A 16,623-nucleotide genomic window follows, 5' to 3' on the forward strand; every position below is an offset into this window, starting at 1 on the left:
TAGTGTGCATTATTTCAGTTTAATCTTATGCAAGAAGTAGTACAAAGTACACTTACTTAAAACTTACCACTGATTTCTGAACTAATCTTTTTATTTTTGTGTTCAGATTTATTGTGATATTTGATTTGCGAAACTTGATAATGAACTAAGATCTGTCCCTTGTTTGAAGAGGGATTGCTGTAGAGAAATTTACATCTATATATGAATTTGGAAAGGGGAGCAGAGTCTGAGTACTGAAATGGAACAAAGCTGTGTTAAGTAGCTTGCCATCATAAATAATCTGTGATTGCCCAACAGCAGTGTGGCATACTTTCTTCTGTATATTATCTTAGAATGTTAAGAAACTTGTTATTTATCTGTGTAACTAATACTGAACTTACTTTGAGAGAGGAGGGGAAAACCCCTTGTTGCTGCATTAATATCTACCATACAATTTAAATCTCTTCTTCATACAGAGCACTTCAGCTATTTTGATGGAAAACATGGACCTTTATATGCTAAATCCTTGCAGTACTAAAATCTGGTAGGTTATTGTGGTTTGCTTCTGTGACAGGCATGGTTATAGTTTTCCATTGTGATGGGACTGTACGTGTCCAGTGGGACTGACTTAACCTTGATGTGTCTGCCTGAAACGTCTGTGTAAGGAAGTTTGATGGATTTAGCAGTAGACACTTGGTGTTCCCCACAGAATTCTCTCTTTGGTATTGAGAAGTTTAAGGGGATAGTATTTGTAGGTTTTGCTTAATTGTGATCAAGCAGAAGACAATGCACTGAGTGGTCAAGGGAAGATTTTGGTTTCTTTCCCCAGCTGTCTGATAATCATAGGACATGTGATTGGTATGTCCTGTGTGCTAACTGGTGCTTCAGGAGTGGTTTAGATAATATTTACTATCCTCAGTTTTTAGCTTTGTAACTTCCTACCTTTGAGTAGGAGATGGAAGAAGCTTTTGTGGCTGCTTCTAGGTGCTATCTAGGGTTACTAAGCTAGATATGCAGGTAAATGTCCCTAGTGATTTTGAAGGGAGCAACAAGAGGACTCCTTATGGTACAGCATTTTTGTAGTGTTCTTTTATACCCTGTGAAGGATGCTGTAAAAACAAAGGACTGAGGATTGTCACTGTAGAAGGAATAGTGCTTTTTTTAATAATGTCCTTTGTGTCTTCAAGGTTTGTTATTGAGCTCTGTGAACCAGTCCAAGTCAAGCAGCTTGACATAGCAAATCACGAATTATTCTCTTCCACTCCTAAAGACTTTCTGGTGTCTATTAGTGACAGGTATGTTACCAAACCCTGCTCCTCTGAATGAAAAATAATTATTAAATGGGTGACTTCATAAAACAGGATCTCTCTATTCCTGTTACTGTGCGAAGTGTGACTTCTTGTGAAATTACATGGCTTTTCTTTAGTGTATGTTATCAGTTACTGACTTTTTTTTTTCCATGGAAAGGCTGTGAGGTCTTGGAAGGCATGGTTTGAGGTCTTTCCACGCTTCCTGTATTTTTTCTTTGCCACCTTAAAAATGAAAAGGAAAAAATATGTTTAGAAGTAGCATTAAAGCAGTAGAAATTATACAACGGTTAGGTAATGGATGGCAGATCATTAAGTGAACATTCTTTAATAGAATGCTAGTGGGGTTGTGGGCTGTCTTCTCTTGTCATTCAGGCCATTTTCACATGGCTTAAACTGTCTTCAATGCTGAACTCTGTCTAAAAAAAACCCCAAACTATTTTTGCAAAAAAAAAAGTGTACCATTGAGGAGGTGTAAGGGCTGAGAGTACTACTGACTGGCTTAAGGCCTTACTAAAGGATGACTTTGTGTTTTAGGCAATATTGTAGCCTCAGTACTTTTGATAGGGCTTGCACACTCTTAAGTTTGTGAAGAGGTACTGCTGAGGTTGTGTTAGGACTAGCCTTATCTTGCAGCTTCTCTTTTCGTGAAAAACATATTGCTACTATCCTATGGCTGAAATTTTTATCTTCTGTGAAAAGACATTTTGAGAAACTTCAGGAACTGTCTGTGAACAGTGGGGCTGATGGATTTCATTATCTGACTCTCTTGTTTCTTTTCTAGGTATCCAACAAACAAATGGATTAAATTAGGTACTTTTCATGCCAGAGATGAGAGAATTGTCCAAAGTTTTCCCCTGGATGAACAGATGTATGCAAAATATGTTAAGGTAACTTAAAACTGCCAAAGTATCCATGCTTCTCAGGAAAGGAAGGGTGTGCTGGGCTTACCCTGTATAATAGGGCACCCAGAAAAACATGTTATGAAAGCATGCTTTACCGTTAATGGCACTTGTGGGTTTTTTTATTGGCATTAGTGCAGTTGGCCATGTACTAAACTCCTGTCACAATCACAAGTCTGTGCCTCCTTCATAATGGCAACAGAGCATCTTGGGAAGCACCTGTTACCTTGTGTCCAAGTACATAATTAGTTGATGTCTGAATTAAGAGAAATCCAGACAATGTTCTATTCTATTTGACTTCACCAACTGTCTCCTGTGTGTAAGATGAGAAGTATCAGCCTGTTCTTTCTCTTGACTATCTTTTTCTGAGAGGAAAAGGACCTAGGGTATTGGTTGACAGCTGGCTGAATAAGAGCCAGCTGTGTGCCTGTGTGACCAGCAGGACTAGAGCAAGAATTATCATCCTGTACTTGGCACTGATGAGGCTGCACCTTGAGTGCTGTGTTCAGTTCTGGGTCCCTCACTACGACAAGGATGTTGAGGTGCTGGAGTAAGTCCAGAGAAGAGCAACGAAGCTGGTGAAAGGTCTGGAGAAAAAGTCTTATGAGAAGCATCTGAGGGAGCTGGTGTTGATTAGTCTGGAGGAAAGGAGGCTGAGGGAGACGACATAGCTTTGTGCACCCCCCTGAAAGGAGGGTGTAGTGAGATGAGAGTTGGTCTCTTCTCCCAAGTAACAAACAATAGAACCAGAGGAAATGGCCTCAAGCTGTTCCAGATGAGATTTAGATAAGATATTAGGAACAATTTCTTCACAGAAAGGTTTGTTGAGCACTGGAACAGGCTGTCCAGGGCAGTGGTGGAGTCATCATGCTTGGAGCTGCTTAAAAGCCATGTAGATGTGGTGCTGAGGGGCATGGTTTAGTGGTGGACTTGGCAGTGCTGGGTTAACTGTTGGACCTAATGATCTTAAAGGTCTTTTCCAACCAAAACAACAATGATTCTATACGTACACACTCCATGGAGCACAGATTGGAATATGCATTTTCTTGATACTTTTGTGCTCTGTTCTACTATGCAGTTTTAAGTGAGCCCAGAAGAGTAAGCATTTGAATTCTGGTTCTGATCAATAGATTTGCAGTGCAGTTTTGCACTTACTCAATCTTAACTGCAACTCATGAAGATTTTTCAGGCTTACTGCTACTGGAGCACTTGGTATGATCTCTCTGATTTCAAAATAACTTGCAGTCTCCTTTACCCAGGAGACTCAAAGAGAATAAACTCCATAAATAATGTAGTACTTGGACTGGGATAAAAGTTTTTGGGAAAATACTGGGATGTATTGGAAGTTTAAAATAAAGATTTCCAGATCCTCTCCAGTGATGTTATCTTCCAACTATGGTGCTTTGCCTTGTGCTACTGAATTTATGATTTATGCTGTCATGAAGAAGTAGCACAGAATGATAGTTATCTAACTTTTCTACCCAGAAATTATGCATGAGTCATAGGGTTAATGTATTTTTAATTCTGCTTTCTGGCTGAATTAATGCCTTAAGGTAGCTGGAATCTTGCTTGTCACTGAAGTTCCAGAATTACACTAGATGCTTCAGCATTTAATCCCTTGGCAGAGACAGTGTTCTGCTTTGAATAATGTAGCATGGTAAGGTTTTGAAAGGGTTGTTCTTGTAATTTTTTTACTTCATAGCACAAAAAGTAAGCAGGTTCTTAGTGTGCCTGGTCTACGGAAGAGTCAATTTTTTTCTAGAAGTCTGATTATTTTTAAGTGGCTTAGTGAGCTTATAAAAAAAATAATGGAAGTCTTTTTGTAAGAATGCTTCTAAGTATCACTGTAGACACATTCTCACTAGAATTACACTGATGCCTAAAGCTTCCAAGTGTATCATCAGATGCTCCATGAGTTTTCTTCCAGTAGTGTTTCTATAAATTGAAGCATGTTATATTGAACTTAGCAGTACAGAAAATGCATGATAGAAAGGTTTTTTCCTTCTGATTCTTCTGTAACTTATGCCTTTAAGGGGAAAAAAATAAACTTAGTAATTTAACTCACTTTAGCATTCTGTCTGCATCATGCTGCCTAGAAAAACTGAGTATCTTAAGTTCGTTAATAAAACACTTGTTGCATGTTACCTTCTATCTGCAAGGTACAAGAACTAAATGAAATCGTGCCACCTAAGGCAGGTGAAGTAGTATTGTAACTTTATCCTTAATAACTTAGGCATGTTTAGTACTGAATTAAAAACATTAAAACTCTTTAGTTGCCTGTGGCATGTGTTCAGCCTTTATACTGACATCTTTTTTTTTTCTTTTCCTTTCTCTCGCTTCAGATGTTCATCAAGTACATAAAGGTTAGCAACCTCTTTTGGAATGATGAATGCATGGGGCTTGGGGTGTTCTCTGCTGCAACTCGGCACTTTAATGCATGGCAAGAACAAATCTTTCAGTCTCTTGTGGACAATCTACAAATCTCTTGAGTAAACAAAGCTTGCAATTTTAAGATTGGATGTATATGCACTCTTGACTCTGTGGGTCTTTGGAGTTTTATTTTAAGTATCTTTTATTCTTTAGGTGGAGTTGATATCACACTTTGGATCTGAACATTTTTGTCCCTTAAGTCTTATAAGGTAATAGCTTCAGTGTTTACTTTGCCTTTATACCCCCTTACAGTGGGGATTCTGTGTTTTTAATAATAGTTGGGCAACAAATCAAGTTTATTGAAGTTACTTGGAAGTACTGTGAATTGAAGTAGTGGCTTGAATTACCTGCTGTGGAGCTTGCACACATTCACATCTCTTTAAAGAGGCCTTGAATATTTTTATTTATTTCTCCAGTTTGTAAGGACTAGTTCATATTTATGGAGGGGAGGAAACAGGAGCATGAGCAGCCTTACAGGAGGATGTGAGCATTTCAAGGCTGACCAAGAAAAAACAAGGAACAAGTGAATTAAAAAGAGCAGGTGTGGTGAGGGCTTTTGAAAAGCTGGTGTTGCATAGTACCCCAGGAACATACAGGTAGTAATGCTTGGAATATCTCAATCAGAACAATGATGTGTGTAGTTCAGGGAATAATCAACCTATGTTTCAATTCTCCTGTCAAAGCTACATCAGGATTTGAGCATGAGAACTCTGGGTTGTAAGCCAAACTCATTTTCAGTTGACAAGACTGCTTTAAACTGGATTGATGTGGCTTAATTTTGGCAGAGCAAGTCAAAGGGAATATAGCATGCTGAGTGAGGTAGTCACTTCTAAAGTTAGTCAAAGATGAAGCTGAAGAGGGTGTTTAAGAGCTTATGGAGAACTTAAGGCGAGGAAGTCTAGATTTGAGTTCAAGTTAAAAAGGAGGAAAAATCTCTTTGGAATTACTAGAATTTATAATAGGATCTTGTTTTCGTGCAGTGTTGAAAACATGCAGTGATCTTTGTGGATAGGAGTTGGAGAAAATAAGCAAACCTGCTTGATCTTGGTTAACTTAAGGCAACTACTGCTTATCTAATTTATTTGCTACATGTTACATAGTGTTAATATTGCTTATCAAATTTTAATTGTCACCTACAGGATTAAGCTAATATTAAGTCTTCATTTTAAAACCTTGTTTTTAGGGTATTTGGTACTAGCATGGTTGAAGAGTATGAAGAAATAGCAGATTCTCAGTATCAGTCTGAACGACAAGAACTCTTTGATGAAGATTATGGTAAGCAAATAATTTCTGCATTTTTAGCCATTCAAACATGTCTTGTGCTAGTCTGGTAACTCATCCTTTCCTACATAGGGTAGGTGATTTGCTAAATTTACTCTTAAGACTTGTTGACAGTATTTCGGCATTTCTGGGTTTGTGGAACAATCCTTTTATGTTTTAAACAATGTGTTGTAACTATTTGGAGGGTTACTTTAAAATAAGAAGTCTGTATTTTGCTTGTCAGGCTACTGCTGTCAGCATGTGAAGATAGCATTGCCTAAAGGATAACTAATCCAGGCAGCTTATGTGAAACAGCTTTATTCTTAGTGTCCTAGCTCATTTCCTCAGATTATTTGTATGTCCAGTGCTGCAAGCAATTCGAAAGATGCTTGTTTTGGCTTTCAGACTTTGAATAAAAAATATGAAAATGCCTGCCTCCATCCCTCAGGAGGAGGAGGGGAAAAAAAAAATCTATACAAAGCTCACTGAGCTGTTTGCTGCATCTTTGTCATGAATCCTGGGGAAACTAAAGCTTGAACCCTCAGCTCTTTGGGCTTCTTTCCTTTGGATTTCTCATTGCTTGCAGTATGATATTTCAGTAATCTGACCTTTAACTCTATTTCTACTTTATTTAAACACTGTCAAACTGTCATAATTGAATGTTACATTAAATCTTTATTTTCTTTGCCCATGACATTTAATTTTGATAGTCATCAAGTGTTCTTCTTTATACATAGATTATCTCCTGGATTACAATACAGGGGAAGAAAAATCTTCAAAAAATCTCCTTGGTTCTGCTACAAGTGAGTACGATTTAGTAGAAAAATAATTGCTGTGCTGAAACAAAATGAGCTGCTTGAAAATGGAAGGAAATTTTGTCATGCAGCAGCTACAACTTAGTTATTTTTCTGCTGAAACAATTTATTGTGATTCTTAATTTCATAGGAATAAATAGTAACCATTGAAGTTGGGATGTCATTCTTAGTGTTCTTAAAATAGAACTTTATGGATCTGTATTTTTTTGAAATGTCTCTTTCTGTTCTGAAGAATTCTGAGCACTTAAAATAATACAAATGTTACATAGGGCTGTAAATAACCAGTACTGAAAAGTGTTGTAGAACCTTAATTATTCAGACCTTGGAAATCTGTGCTTAAGTAAGGTGCCTATTTTATAGGAGGGAATATAAAGATTTCCTATGTAAAATTTGAAAGGAAGGGATAGAGAGCACTGTTTCTGAGAAGTCTTTATGTAAATATTGTAGTTTCTATGTTTTTTTTGGAAGAGCTATATATTTTGGGGGGAGAACTAAAAGTTCTTGACTGTAGTGTCACTTTTCCACTGGAAAACTTCCAGATGTGGGGTTGGTTTGGCAAAGAATACTTGAATATTCTGGTTTGTTGGTATTTGTAACTGCTGAATCATTTAGGATAGTATCAGCTGCCACAGAGCTTCTTCTAAAGAGCTCTTGCACTGGACCACTTCTTCCCTGACAGTGCTTATCTCTTTTCTGTGACTTTCAAAGTTTCTATCTTCAAGCTGTCTTGATGAGGCATTTTCACATTTCTTTCTGCAAGTGCAGTCTTGCAAGTTTTTTTTGTTCAGTCTGAAAAATGCAGTGACTTTCCTATTGGTTTCTTTGAATTCTAAAGCTATAATGAAAATATTTGGAACACCTATGACTGATAGTGCTTTTAGATAGACAGCTGAGTGCTGACACAATGACAAGGTAGTCAGCATTCCTTTTTATGAAAGAATTTTCTCTTTGAGTGTCAGTTTTCTGCAGTAGGTTTCTTTATACATGCATACTTGGACAATTGTGATGGAGTTCCATTTTGCATCATTTGTCTTAGACTAGTACACAGTGAGGAAGAGAGACCTCTGGGGAGGAGACAGTGGGCTTCTCAGACATTTGATCTTGTAAGAAGCATTTTGCAGTCTTCTGCTAGTCTAACCTATGAGGGTAGCTCATTGTGCTTCCTTCTGCTGTTCTCTTAGACTGGCACGCTTCTATACGAACTCTTAATTCTCCCCCTTATTCTGTTTCTCCATCAAACTAAGTGATTTGTACTTCAAGTTTAACAACTTCTGTTTATCATGGTTTACCAAAGAATACATCCCCAGAAAGACATGTAATTCAGGAATGTAGCTTCTGATGTGTTTTGGAAGGAAAGGAGAATTGAGGTTCTGAACGGAGATTCTTGGATCTGAAATTTGTCATTACTTCTAAAATGCCTAACTTGTTGAACTTACCCATGTGACAGTACAGATGTATTTTGGTGTGTGGGAGAAATGGGCAAAATAGTGTTAACTTTTGCATGTTTACAATAAGGTGCTCTTTTCTTATTTTCCATCACCTAAATAAACCTGGCAATGATGGTTATTTTCTGTATCCAGACCAAAGTGTTAGCTGTATCCAATATATGTGCTGATACAGAGCAGACCCTCTTTGCATTTACTTATGTGAAATTTTTTTTTTGGAAAAAACTGTTCTACTTAATAGATCCTTAAAAAATATATCTAAGTCAGATATGTGGGTATTTGTTACGGTTTTCTTCTAGTTGCTTTGACTGGTCTAGATTGCAGTCAAGTAACAGGTTGCAAAGTGTAGATTTTCATCTTCAAATCTTAAAATATTTAGAATTGTTACCTTGCAGCTGTATCGGAGATTTTAGGATTAAGGAAGATATTTGGGATTAAGGAAGGAGGTATGATGCAAAATGAGACTTCAGCTTAATTTAAGTGAGTCTTTGGTATTCTGTGTCTGTCCTGCTGCAGATGTTGTGTTTTTAAAGGCAGGATTCTGTGTTGCTCATTTAACAAATCACATTTCTTGACTCCCTTAGTGCTGTTATGACAAATGATCCCATCTCTTTTTATTAAAGCTCTTCTGTTTGAGTGTTCAAGCTCTAAATTTTTGACTTGGGACTTTCAGTTGTCTGTGCACTCAGGCTGTCAGAAAATTTCATGCTTAAATACAGAGTAGGAGCTGTTCAGCCTGGAGAAGAGAAGGCTCCAGGGAGACCTTATAGTGATGTTCCAGTACTGAAAGGGGCTACAGGAAAGCTGGGAAGAGACTTTTCACCAGACAGGATAGTGATAGTACAAGGGGTAATGGTTTTAAACTGAAAGAGGGTGACATTTAGGTTTGATATTGGGAAGAAATTCTTCACTGCGAGGGTAGTAAAGGTACTGGAAGAGGTTGCCCGGGGAGGTTGTGGAAGCCCTCTCCCTGGAGGTGCTTAAGGCTGGGTTGGATGAGGCTTGTGCAGCCTGGTCTCGTGGGTGGTGTCCTTGCTCATAGCAGGGAGGTTGGAACCTGATTATCTTTGAGGTCCTTTCCAACCTTAACCATTCTATGGTTCTATGATTCTTCTGTTTGTCTTGCTGTTACTGGTTTCAGTGGGCTAATGATCAGCAAGTAGTTATCACTGATTTTAGAAGTTCTAGCTGATAACGGTTGGATACAGATTTTTAAATAAAGGTTTGTAAGTTATAAATTTGTCCTTTAAAAGCAACAGATGCATCCTCTGTAATAGAATGACCAGATTTTCTTATGTCCTCATGCTGTGATTTTCAAGCAAATGTTACAAAATAGCAGATTGCTCAGTGATCCTAATCCCTGGGCCCTCTGAATATCTCGTCGGATTTTTTCTCTTTTAGATGCTATTCTAAGTATGGTGAATATTGCTGCTAATATGCTTGGAGCCAAAACTGAAGAGTCATCTGAAGCTGAAGGTATTTATTTTTTTTTTTCAGATGGAAAGCTGTCTAGAAAGTTTTCTTTTTGTTGTTTCGTTGGGGGTTTTTTTGAGAAGTTGGATGATCTGTGTCTAAATATTTGGTTTTCACCTTTTGTGGCATGCCCAATTAGTGCCATAGAATTCTTATCCTACTGATTGTTAAAGTGCAACAAAGATGCTGAATTTTCTGAGAAGGGCACTGATACAAAGATAACAACATACAGTTTGATCAGCTGTATTTGGAGATATTTACTCTCCACTTCCTAGCTTCAGTTGTGAAGTCTTGCTGCTACTTCCTCGTAAAGTTTTGAGACTGTCCAAAAAACAGTACACAAACTGTTAGTAGCACTTTCAAATAACTGAATGACATCTGCAGTTAATTTGGTAGTGTAGTTAATGATCTTTAAAAAACCAAGACCAACCCTAAATACCCCAAATTCTTCAATTATTAAATTTTTATGTTCATGTTTTTCTCCTTTGTGCAGCAGGAAACAAAAGCATGTCTGAAAATGTCACTGCCACCCCTGCAACTTCAACAACTGCACCAAGATTGCCTGAACCAACTCCTGTTCCTTCACCAGAGTAAGTGATTGGTGTTAGGGATGTTTTTCAGTGTGTTCCTAGTAGAGACTAACATGGATCAGTCTGGAATACTTAGTAGTAGAATGCTCAGAAATGGCACGGTGCCTTTAAACAAGTAAAAAGACCCAGTATTTGGTGAAATCTCTAGTATGTAATTTAATATCCAGGGAATTTTATTGCTTCAGTTACTCTTGATAGCTATTTCCATTATGATGTTTTGTTTTAGCACTTGACTAAATGCCAGAACGCATCACTAACTTTCTCAATTTTTTGTACTACTTTGTTTAGAAGTAGTAGAATGAGTGTTCTGTGCTTGGTTATTGCAGATTTCTTGGGTGAAAACTGACTTAATATTCTTCCAGGTTTTGCAGGTTGTCTCCTGCAAGAGAGACTAGTAATACAAGATGTACTGATGAAACTTCAGTTAACTTTTATTGACAACAAATCTGTTTTAGAAGGTTAGACTTTCTTGCTAGGCTCTCCTTGATGTAAATATGTATGCAAAGATACACAATTAGGTTGGAAGGAGGAGTTGTATATAGATACTCTGTGAGGTTTTTTCCATTTGATTGTGATGGCTTAGAATTGATTTGGCTACTTAGAGCTCAGCCTTTAGTGCTTAAATGTTAAGACATGACTTATGCTGTATTTAGTGGTTTTATGGCTTCCTAGCACTTTAATTGTTGAGTGACTGAGGAAGGTCAGTGGGAAGGTTGTGATTCTTGCATTTGCATTTGAAGATTGCAGCAGCAGAGGAAGATGCTTGCTATCTAAAAACTTAGTGATATTTAATCAGATGGGTCTTTTCAGGGGTGAGGGAAGGGGAAATATCTGAGAAGGCTTGCTGTTTCAGAACAAGGGTTTAAATCATTCTCTTACAAACTGGGATTGAAGAACACCAGAGAATACTGTATCCAGGGCTGGCCACTGGAAAAAGCTCTGCTGTTCTTAAAGATCCTACTTTTGTAGTCTACCAGAAACAGGCATGTAAAACTGTTGAACATCCCATTTTTAACTCTTTTGTTGTAGACTTGTCACTACAGATATTCCACAGATAGATAAAGAAGAATTAGTGGTGGATATGACAAAAGAAAGTCCTATTGTTCAGCTAGTACAAGAGTATGAAGAAGATACAAGCCAGTCAACAGTAACCTTGCTGCCCAGTGATGAACAGGAAGAAGAAGCATTGGCATGGTTTGAGCTCGAGACAGAAAAGTACTGCTATGACATGGCAGCAGCATGTTGCATTTCCACCTTTTCAGAGTATCTGTTTAAATGGTGTTCAGTTGCAGTAGCCATGCATCGGCAGCGCAGTAAAACTGAAGGGAAAAAAGGACAAGATTACTCTGCTGATGTTCAGCAGCCACAGGCAGTTCTGCCTGAATCTATTCATACATCAATAGATGAACCTCTGCCTGAGCAATCAGAAAGCAAAGTTGAGAGATCATCTGGATCTGCTGTTGCAGTTGACTTCAGCAGTGTGGTCCATGAAGAGATCGGTAATGAAACCACAGATGCTATTGAGCTGGAACCAAGCCATCCTCAAACTGTCTCTCACTCCCTCCTCTTAGAAGTTACTTCTGAAGTTAAGCTATTGCCAACAGCAGACATGGTGTTGGAGCCTGCAAAAGAAGATTCAGGACAGGTAGCCCCAAGGGTATCTCCCCAGGTGGATATAACTGAGATCAGCACAGAAACAGAAAAGACTGAGAGCTCTATTGCAGAGGAAAATACTGTAGCTTCTGAAACCAGTGTGGCCACTGAGGCAAAGGATTTGAGCACAAGAGAGACTATTGCTACTCCAGTCATTTCAAAGCCTACAGAGACTTTTCTGCAGCCTGAACATACAATGGGCATGGTAGCCAGTGATGCTGGGGAAGGAAAGGAAAGTGCTCCACATGTGCAGAAACCTGCTTTGTCTCCTGTTGAGTCTTCTGTAGCTGCCGAAACAAAGGAGGATGATCAGGCAACTGAAGAAGCTTTAATGGCAATTCCAGTCCCTGGGGGACCACAGAGAACAGCTACAGACTTCTATGCAGAATTGCAGAATTCAACAGATCTAGGCTACACTAATGGGAATCTTGTTCATGGATCTAATCAGAAGGAGTCTGTCTTCATGCGCCTTAATAATCGCATCAAAGCCCTAGAAGTAAACATGTCTCTCAGCAGCCGTTATTTAGAAGAACTTAGTCAGAGGTAAGTCTGAGGAGGACTGGTAAGAGTCTCCTGTATGTAAAAGTGATTTTAGCCAGCAATACAAAGGAACATACGCATGTGGGAAGTAGTACAGTGGAAGTGGAGTATAATCTACATCAGAGCATAAACCTTTTTGGAAAGCAGAGAAAAGTAACCATCATAGGTAGCTACTGGAGACCCAGATGGCTGTGAGTGGCAGGGTTTCCCTTTCTGCATTTCAGATAAAATCCCATTTGTTTTGACAAATAGTGTGTTGTTTTGTTTTTTTTTTAAAGGGTAGAGTGTTGCCAGGATGTAAGTGCTAATCCTGTCCATAATCCTTTTAACAAAAGGGCCTATCCAGCTGTTGCTGTTAAGCTGAAGAGCACAGACCTACAATGCCTTCTTTACTAAATTGATTGTTTCCACTTAAACTACTGTGTTATCTGTAATAGTTCTTGTTGAAGGGAGCATGGAGAGGGGACCAAGAATTTTCTATGAGGGATGTAGGTATATTAGCATTCATCTATGCTGCTCCTTAGCCATAAGAGAATCAGGAAATGTACCATTTCTGAATTGGTTCCAAGGAAGGAGCTCTTTGGTATATTTCCTGTAGTGTTGTCTGTGTTTGCAGAGAATTCTCCATAATGAATTCCAGTAAATTTGTCCTACACTCTGAGGTGTTGAAATAGATTTTACTTTAACCTTGGGAAAAACCCACAAAAAACCTAGAGAGAGATACATATCTGTTTTGGGTGAAACTTAAAAAGAAATACAACTTGATGTTTAAATAAAACTTCCTTGGGGAAAGAGAAGTTTTCTGCTGGCATAGTCTCATTTTCTGAAGACAAGTCTAGTGCCAAGGAGTTAATGAACTAGCATTTCCAACCATTATGTCCTTTTTTAGGTACCGAAAGCAAATGGAAGAAATGCAGAAGGCTTTCAATAAAACAATAATAAAACTTCAGAACACCTCAAGAATAGCAGAAGAGCAGGTATGGTTTGTTGGAGTACTTAAATGTTTTCCTAATTAGATAAGTTTACTTCTGTGAAAGAGTTGCAAGGAGATGCAGAAATTCTTTCAATTGAAGGTTTTTATTAGCTATGTCTGCCTTTTAAAAACATGTATTTCATGCTCTTTCTCTCTAATAAAATTTTTAGATATGTTCCCAGTCATTTTAGAATAAAGCCATTTCCAGCTGTTTCCTGATTTTTGTGTTTGAAGGAAAAAAACCCAACAGTTGTCAGCTGGAAATGACTAAAAACTCTTCCACATCTTTTTAATGAAAAAGTTACCTAGGTCATTTCCAACCCTTGTTTCTTGGTTGTAGCTGCACTAAACCCCATTTTTTAAGTTGTTTTGTTTTTAATCTTTAATTTGAAGTATAGACAATTGCCCTCCTGCTGCTGCTGAAGAGACCTAGCCTTTAGAAAGGGAGAATTTGCCTTTGAGCATGTAGTGCATGTAATAAAAGCTTTAGTTCACTCTTTAAAATGTGATTTAAGGAAGTGGGAACTGAAGGAGGTTTTCCCTGCTTTGCCATCCTAGCTTTCCCAATCAGCTGTGAAGCATGGTGCTAAGTGCAGTGCTGAATAACGACTAAAGCAACTGCATGTGACATAGCAGGCTTAATCACAAACTGCTGGGAAATTTCTGAGGTGCAGTCCCAGCCTGTGGTTTGCTCATCCATCAACAATGAAGGAAACAGCAACTTCCCTGAGATCATATATACTCTTTTCTGCTTTTTTTAGGTAGCATCAAATGCTGGGCAGTCTGAGGTGTTCCTGTTGGTTAACCTCCCTGATAATCTGCTCACTTTTCTTATTTTCTCACTTAGAATCCTGTTAGTGCTCTTGCCAGGGAAATAGATGAAAGCTACAGAGTTCTTGTTCCTGGCAGGTTTGGGCTCCTGTCAGTAAGTGGCTGGCTTCTGATCCCGGGGCAGAACCTCTGCATCAGCCCTTAGGCTTTAGCTCTGCCTGGTCATCTGCATGTGTGTTCTGTAATGTGGCAGGACTTGGCTTCCTGATAGTTATGGCACAGAGCTGGCTGTGCTTAATCTGTCTGCAAGATAAGATAGCAGAAGTCACTGCAATGAAATGCATTTGGCATAATGTTTCAAAATGTTATTTGTGAAGTAAAAACATTGCTGGTTTTAAGTGAGTATATGACTAATGCTGCTTAAGCAGTTTCAAATGTTTTATGAAAGTTGTGTTGAAAACAATACTGAGCAGGTCATGTGGCTACAAAATGCCTGGCTGTGTCAAACAGGATGTTAACTCAGTTAATTGTGAGGGTATATGGTAGTGTAAACCTGATCTAAATAGCATGGCCATGACTCTCTTTGATACAGGATCAACGCCAAACAGAAGCGATCCAGCTGTTACAGGCCCAGCTCACCAACATGACACAGCTCGTTTTCAATCTGTCAACAACTGTGGGGGAATTAAAACGTGAGGTAATTATAATTCAGCAATATGGCACAAGAACTCAAGGGAACATAAACATAACTCAATTTGAAGAGGCCTGAAGTCCTTTTCATTTAGAAAGTTGTCTGTAGTGCCACTTTCAGCCTAATTTAGCAGCTGGCCAAGGGAAGGGAGGAAAGCTTGAGTTGCTTAAGCTGTCTTGTGCACAGCAAGATTCCTAATAATTTCTAGTACAGTCCTGCTAGCTCCAATTGTAATCTGACACAAAGATAAAGATAAAACTTAATTGGAATAACTTAATATCTCAGCCTTCCTGTAGTGCATTGGAATTGATACTGTTCTGTGAAATGATTCTTAATGAAATTAGAAGACTTAACTACTGACTTGGAAATGGGGGTAATGGGATGATAATGGCAGTACCACAGTTGAAGTCTTGTTCTGTTACCAGCTAGTGGTTTTTAGCCTTCAAGTCCTTGAATGCTCCTTTAGCCTACAGATTATATCAAAGCTCTGGAAAAAATACTCAAATTTGAGCAAGTGTAAAGTGAAATTGAACAACAGTGACTTGTTAACATGTTAGTTGAGTTTTATAATATTTTAATGTTTAAAACACAAGAAAAAAGAATAATTTAATTATACTATTGTCTTTAACAACTGTGTCAAATCTTTCAGGTTTCTGATCGACAGACTTACCTCGTGATTTCTCTGCTCCTCTGTGTCATTCTGGGCTTGGTGCTTTGTGTGCAGCGGTGCAGAAGCACTTCTCAGTTCTGTGAAGATTACCTCTCAAAAATTCCCAAAAGCAATCACTACCCGAGCCCCAAAAGGTAATTTGTTTATATTTGAAACTTAATTTTTCTTGCAGCTTATGTTGATACTTCCTAAATCTGCTGGGACTGGCACATCTGCTTTAATTCTGAGTCTTCTTTCTGCAAACTCAAAATTGATGGCAAAGAGCCAGTATTGCTCTGCAGTAATGCTTTCCTAGGAGAATTTTAGAGCTAATACACTTCATGTGCCTTGATAATTTGTTGCAAGTGCCTTCATAGCTTGTTGCAAGTACAGTGCTCTCTGGTAGGCTTTCTTGGGCACCTTAGTGAATAACTCTGTCCTTCTGCCAAAGATGTTTTTTAATGAAAAATGCACATGACAGTCCTGAGAAGAATGTGTTTGAAAGAGCTTTATGGATTTTGTTTCCTAGGTGTTTTTCATCCTATGATGATATGAATTTGAAAAGAAGAACGTCTCTTCCACTGGTCAGATCACAGTCTTTTCAGCTAGCTGGAAAAGAAGGTATTACATGTTGTGTGTCTAGTCTCTAGTGTTGCTCTGTTAGTGCTCTGCAGTGGGTGTGTTATTGTGAGTGTATAGCAGTGGAATAGCAGGTTAATGTCAGAGTACACTGGATTGTAGTAGTTCATGTCTGCATTCCGTAGGACAGGGTGGTTCATGAAAGATTCCAGACACTTACAGAACTTTGCTAAGTTATGCTAAAACATTAGATGCCGTCTTTTATACTCTACAGATGTTTTCTTAGGGTTAGTAGCAATCCATGAAGGCATTCAGGTCTACAAAGCTATGACATATGAAAAAAGGGGCTTTTCTTTTTAATGTCAAACATGAGGAGTCTGAATACCCTACTTCTCAGAAGTCCTGATAGCCTGTCTTTAAAACTTAGTAGGTATTTAGGATCCAAATTTACCAAATATTGGTTTGGTTATGAGGAATGATCTGGCCTTTTCAGTGTTTGTATTGCAGTTGGGATGCTGAGTTTTGGTTTCTTGGGCCATCGGCCATCACTATCATGCAAAACCAAA

General features: G+C 38.4%; 1 protein-coding gene across 4 annotated transcripts in view; it reads left to right on the forward strand.

Moving 5' to 3' along the window:
• SUCO (SUN domain containing ossification factor) overlaps nt 1–16,623 on the forward strand; it is a 40,157-nt gene that overhangs the window by 20,744 nt on the left and 2,790 nt on the right. The window contains exons 9-22 of one of the 4 annotated variants that reach the window (XM_051625381.1): nt 456–523; nt 1,167–1,274; nt 2,071–2,176; nt 4,531–4,551; nt 4,772–4,827; nt 5,802–5,893; nt 6,616–6,681; nt 9,540–9,614; nt 10,105–10,201; nt 11,231–12,397; nt 13,284–13,371; nt 14,731–14,835; nt 15,479–15,633; nt 16,008–16,099. In XM_051625381.1, the coding sequence (XP_051481341.1) occupies nt 456–523; nt 1,167–1,274; nt 2,071–2,176; nt 4,531–4,551; nt 4,772–4,827; nt 5,802–5,893; nt 6,616–6,681; nt 9,540–9,614; nt 10,105–10,201; nt 11,231–12,397; nt 13,284–13,371; nt 14,731–14,835; nt 15,479–15,633; nt 16,008–16,099 (2,296 nt within the window). The remainder of the gene's footprint in view (nt 1–455; nt 524–1,166; nt 1,275–2,070; nt 2,177–4,530; nt 4,552–4,771; nt 4,828–5,801; nt 5,894–6,615; nt 6,682–9,539; nt 9,615–10,104; nt 10,202–11,230; nt 12,398–13,283; nt 13,372–14,730; nt 14,836–15,478; nt 15,634–16,007; nt 16,100–16,623) is intronic. The other 3 variants (XM_051625382.1, XM_051625383.1, XM_051625384.1) reach the window with 3 other exon arrangements.

The sequence above is a fragment of the Apus apus genome, chromosome 7 (assembly GCF_020740795.1).
Source record: "Apus apus isolate bApuApu2 chromosome 7, bApuApu2.pri.cur, whole genome shotgun sequence".
Classification (NCBI taxonomy): domain Eukaryota; kingdom Metazoa; phylum Chordata; class Aves; order Apodiformes; family Apodidae; genus Apus; species Apus apus.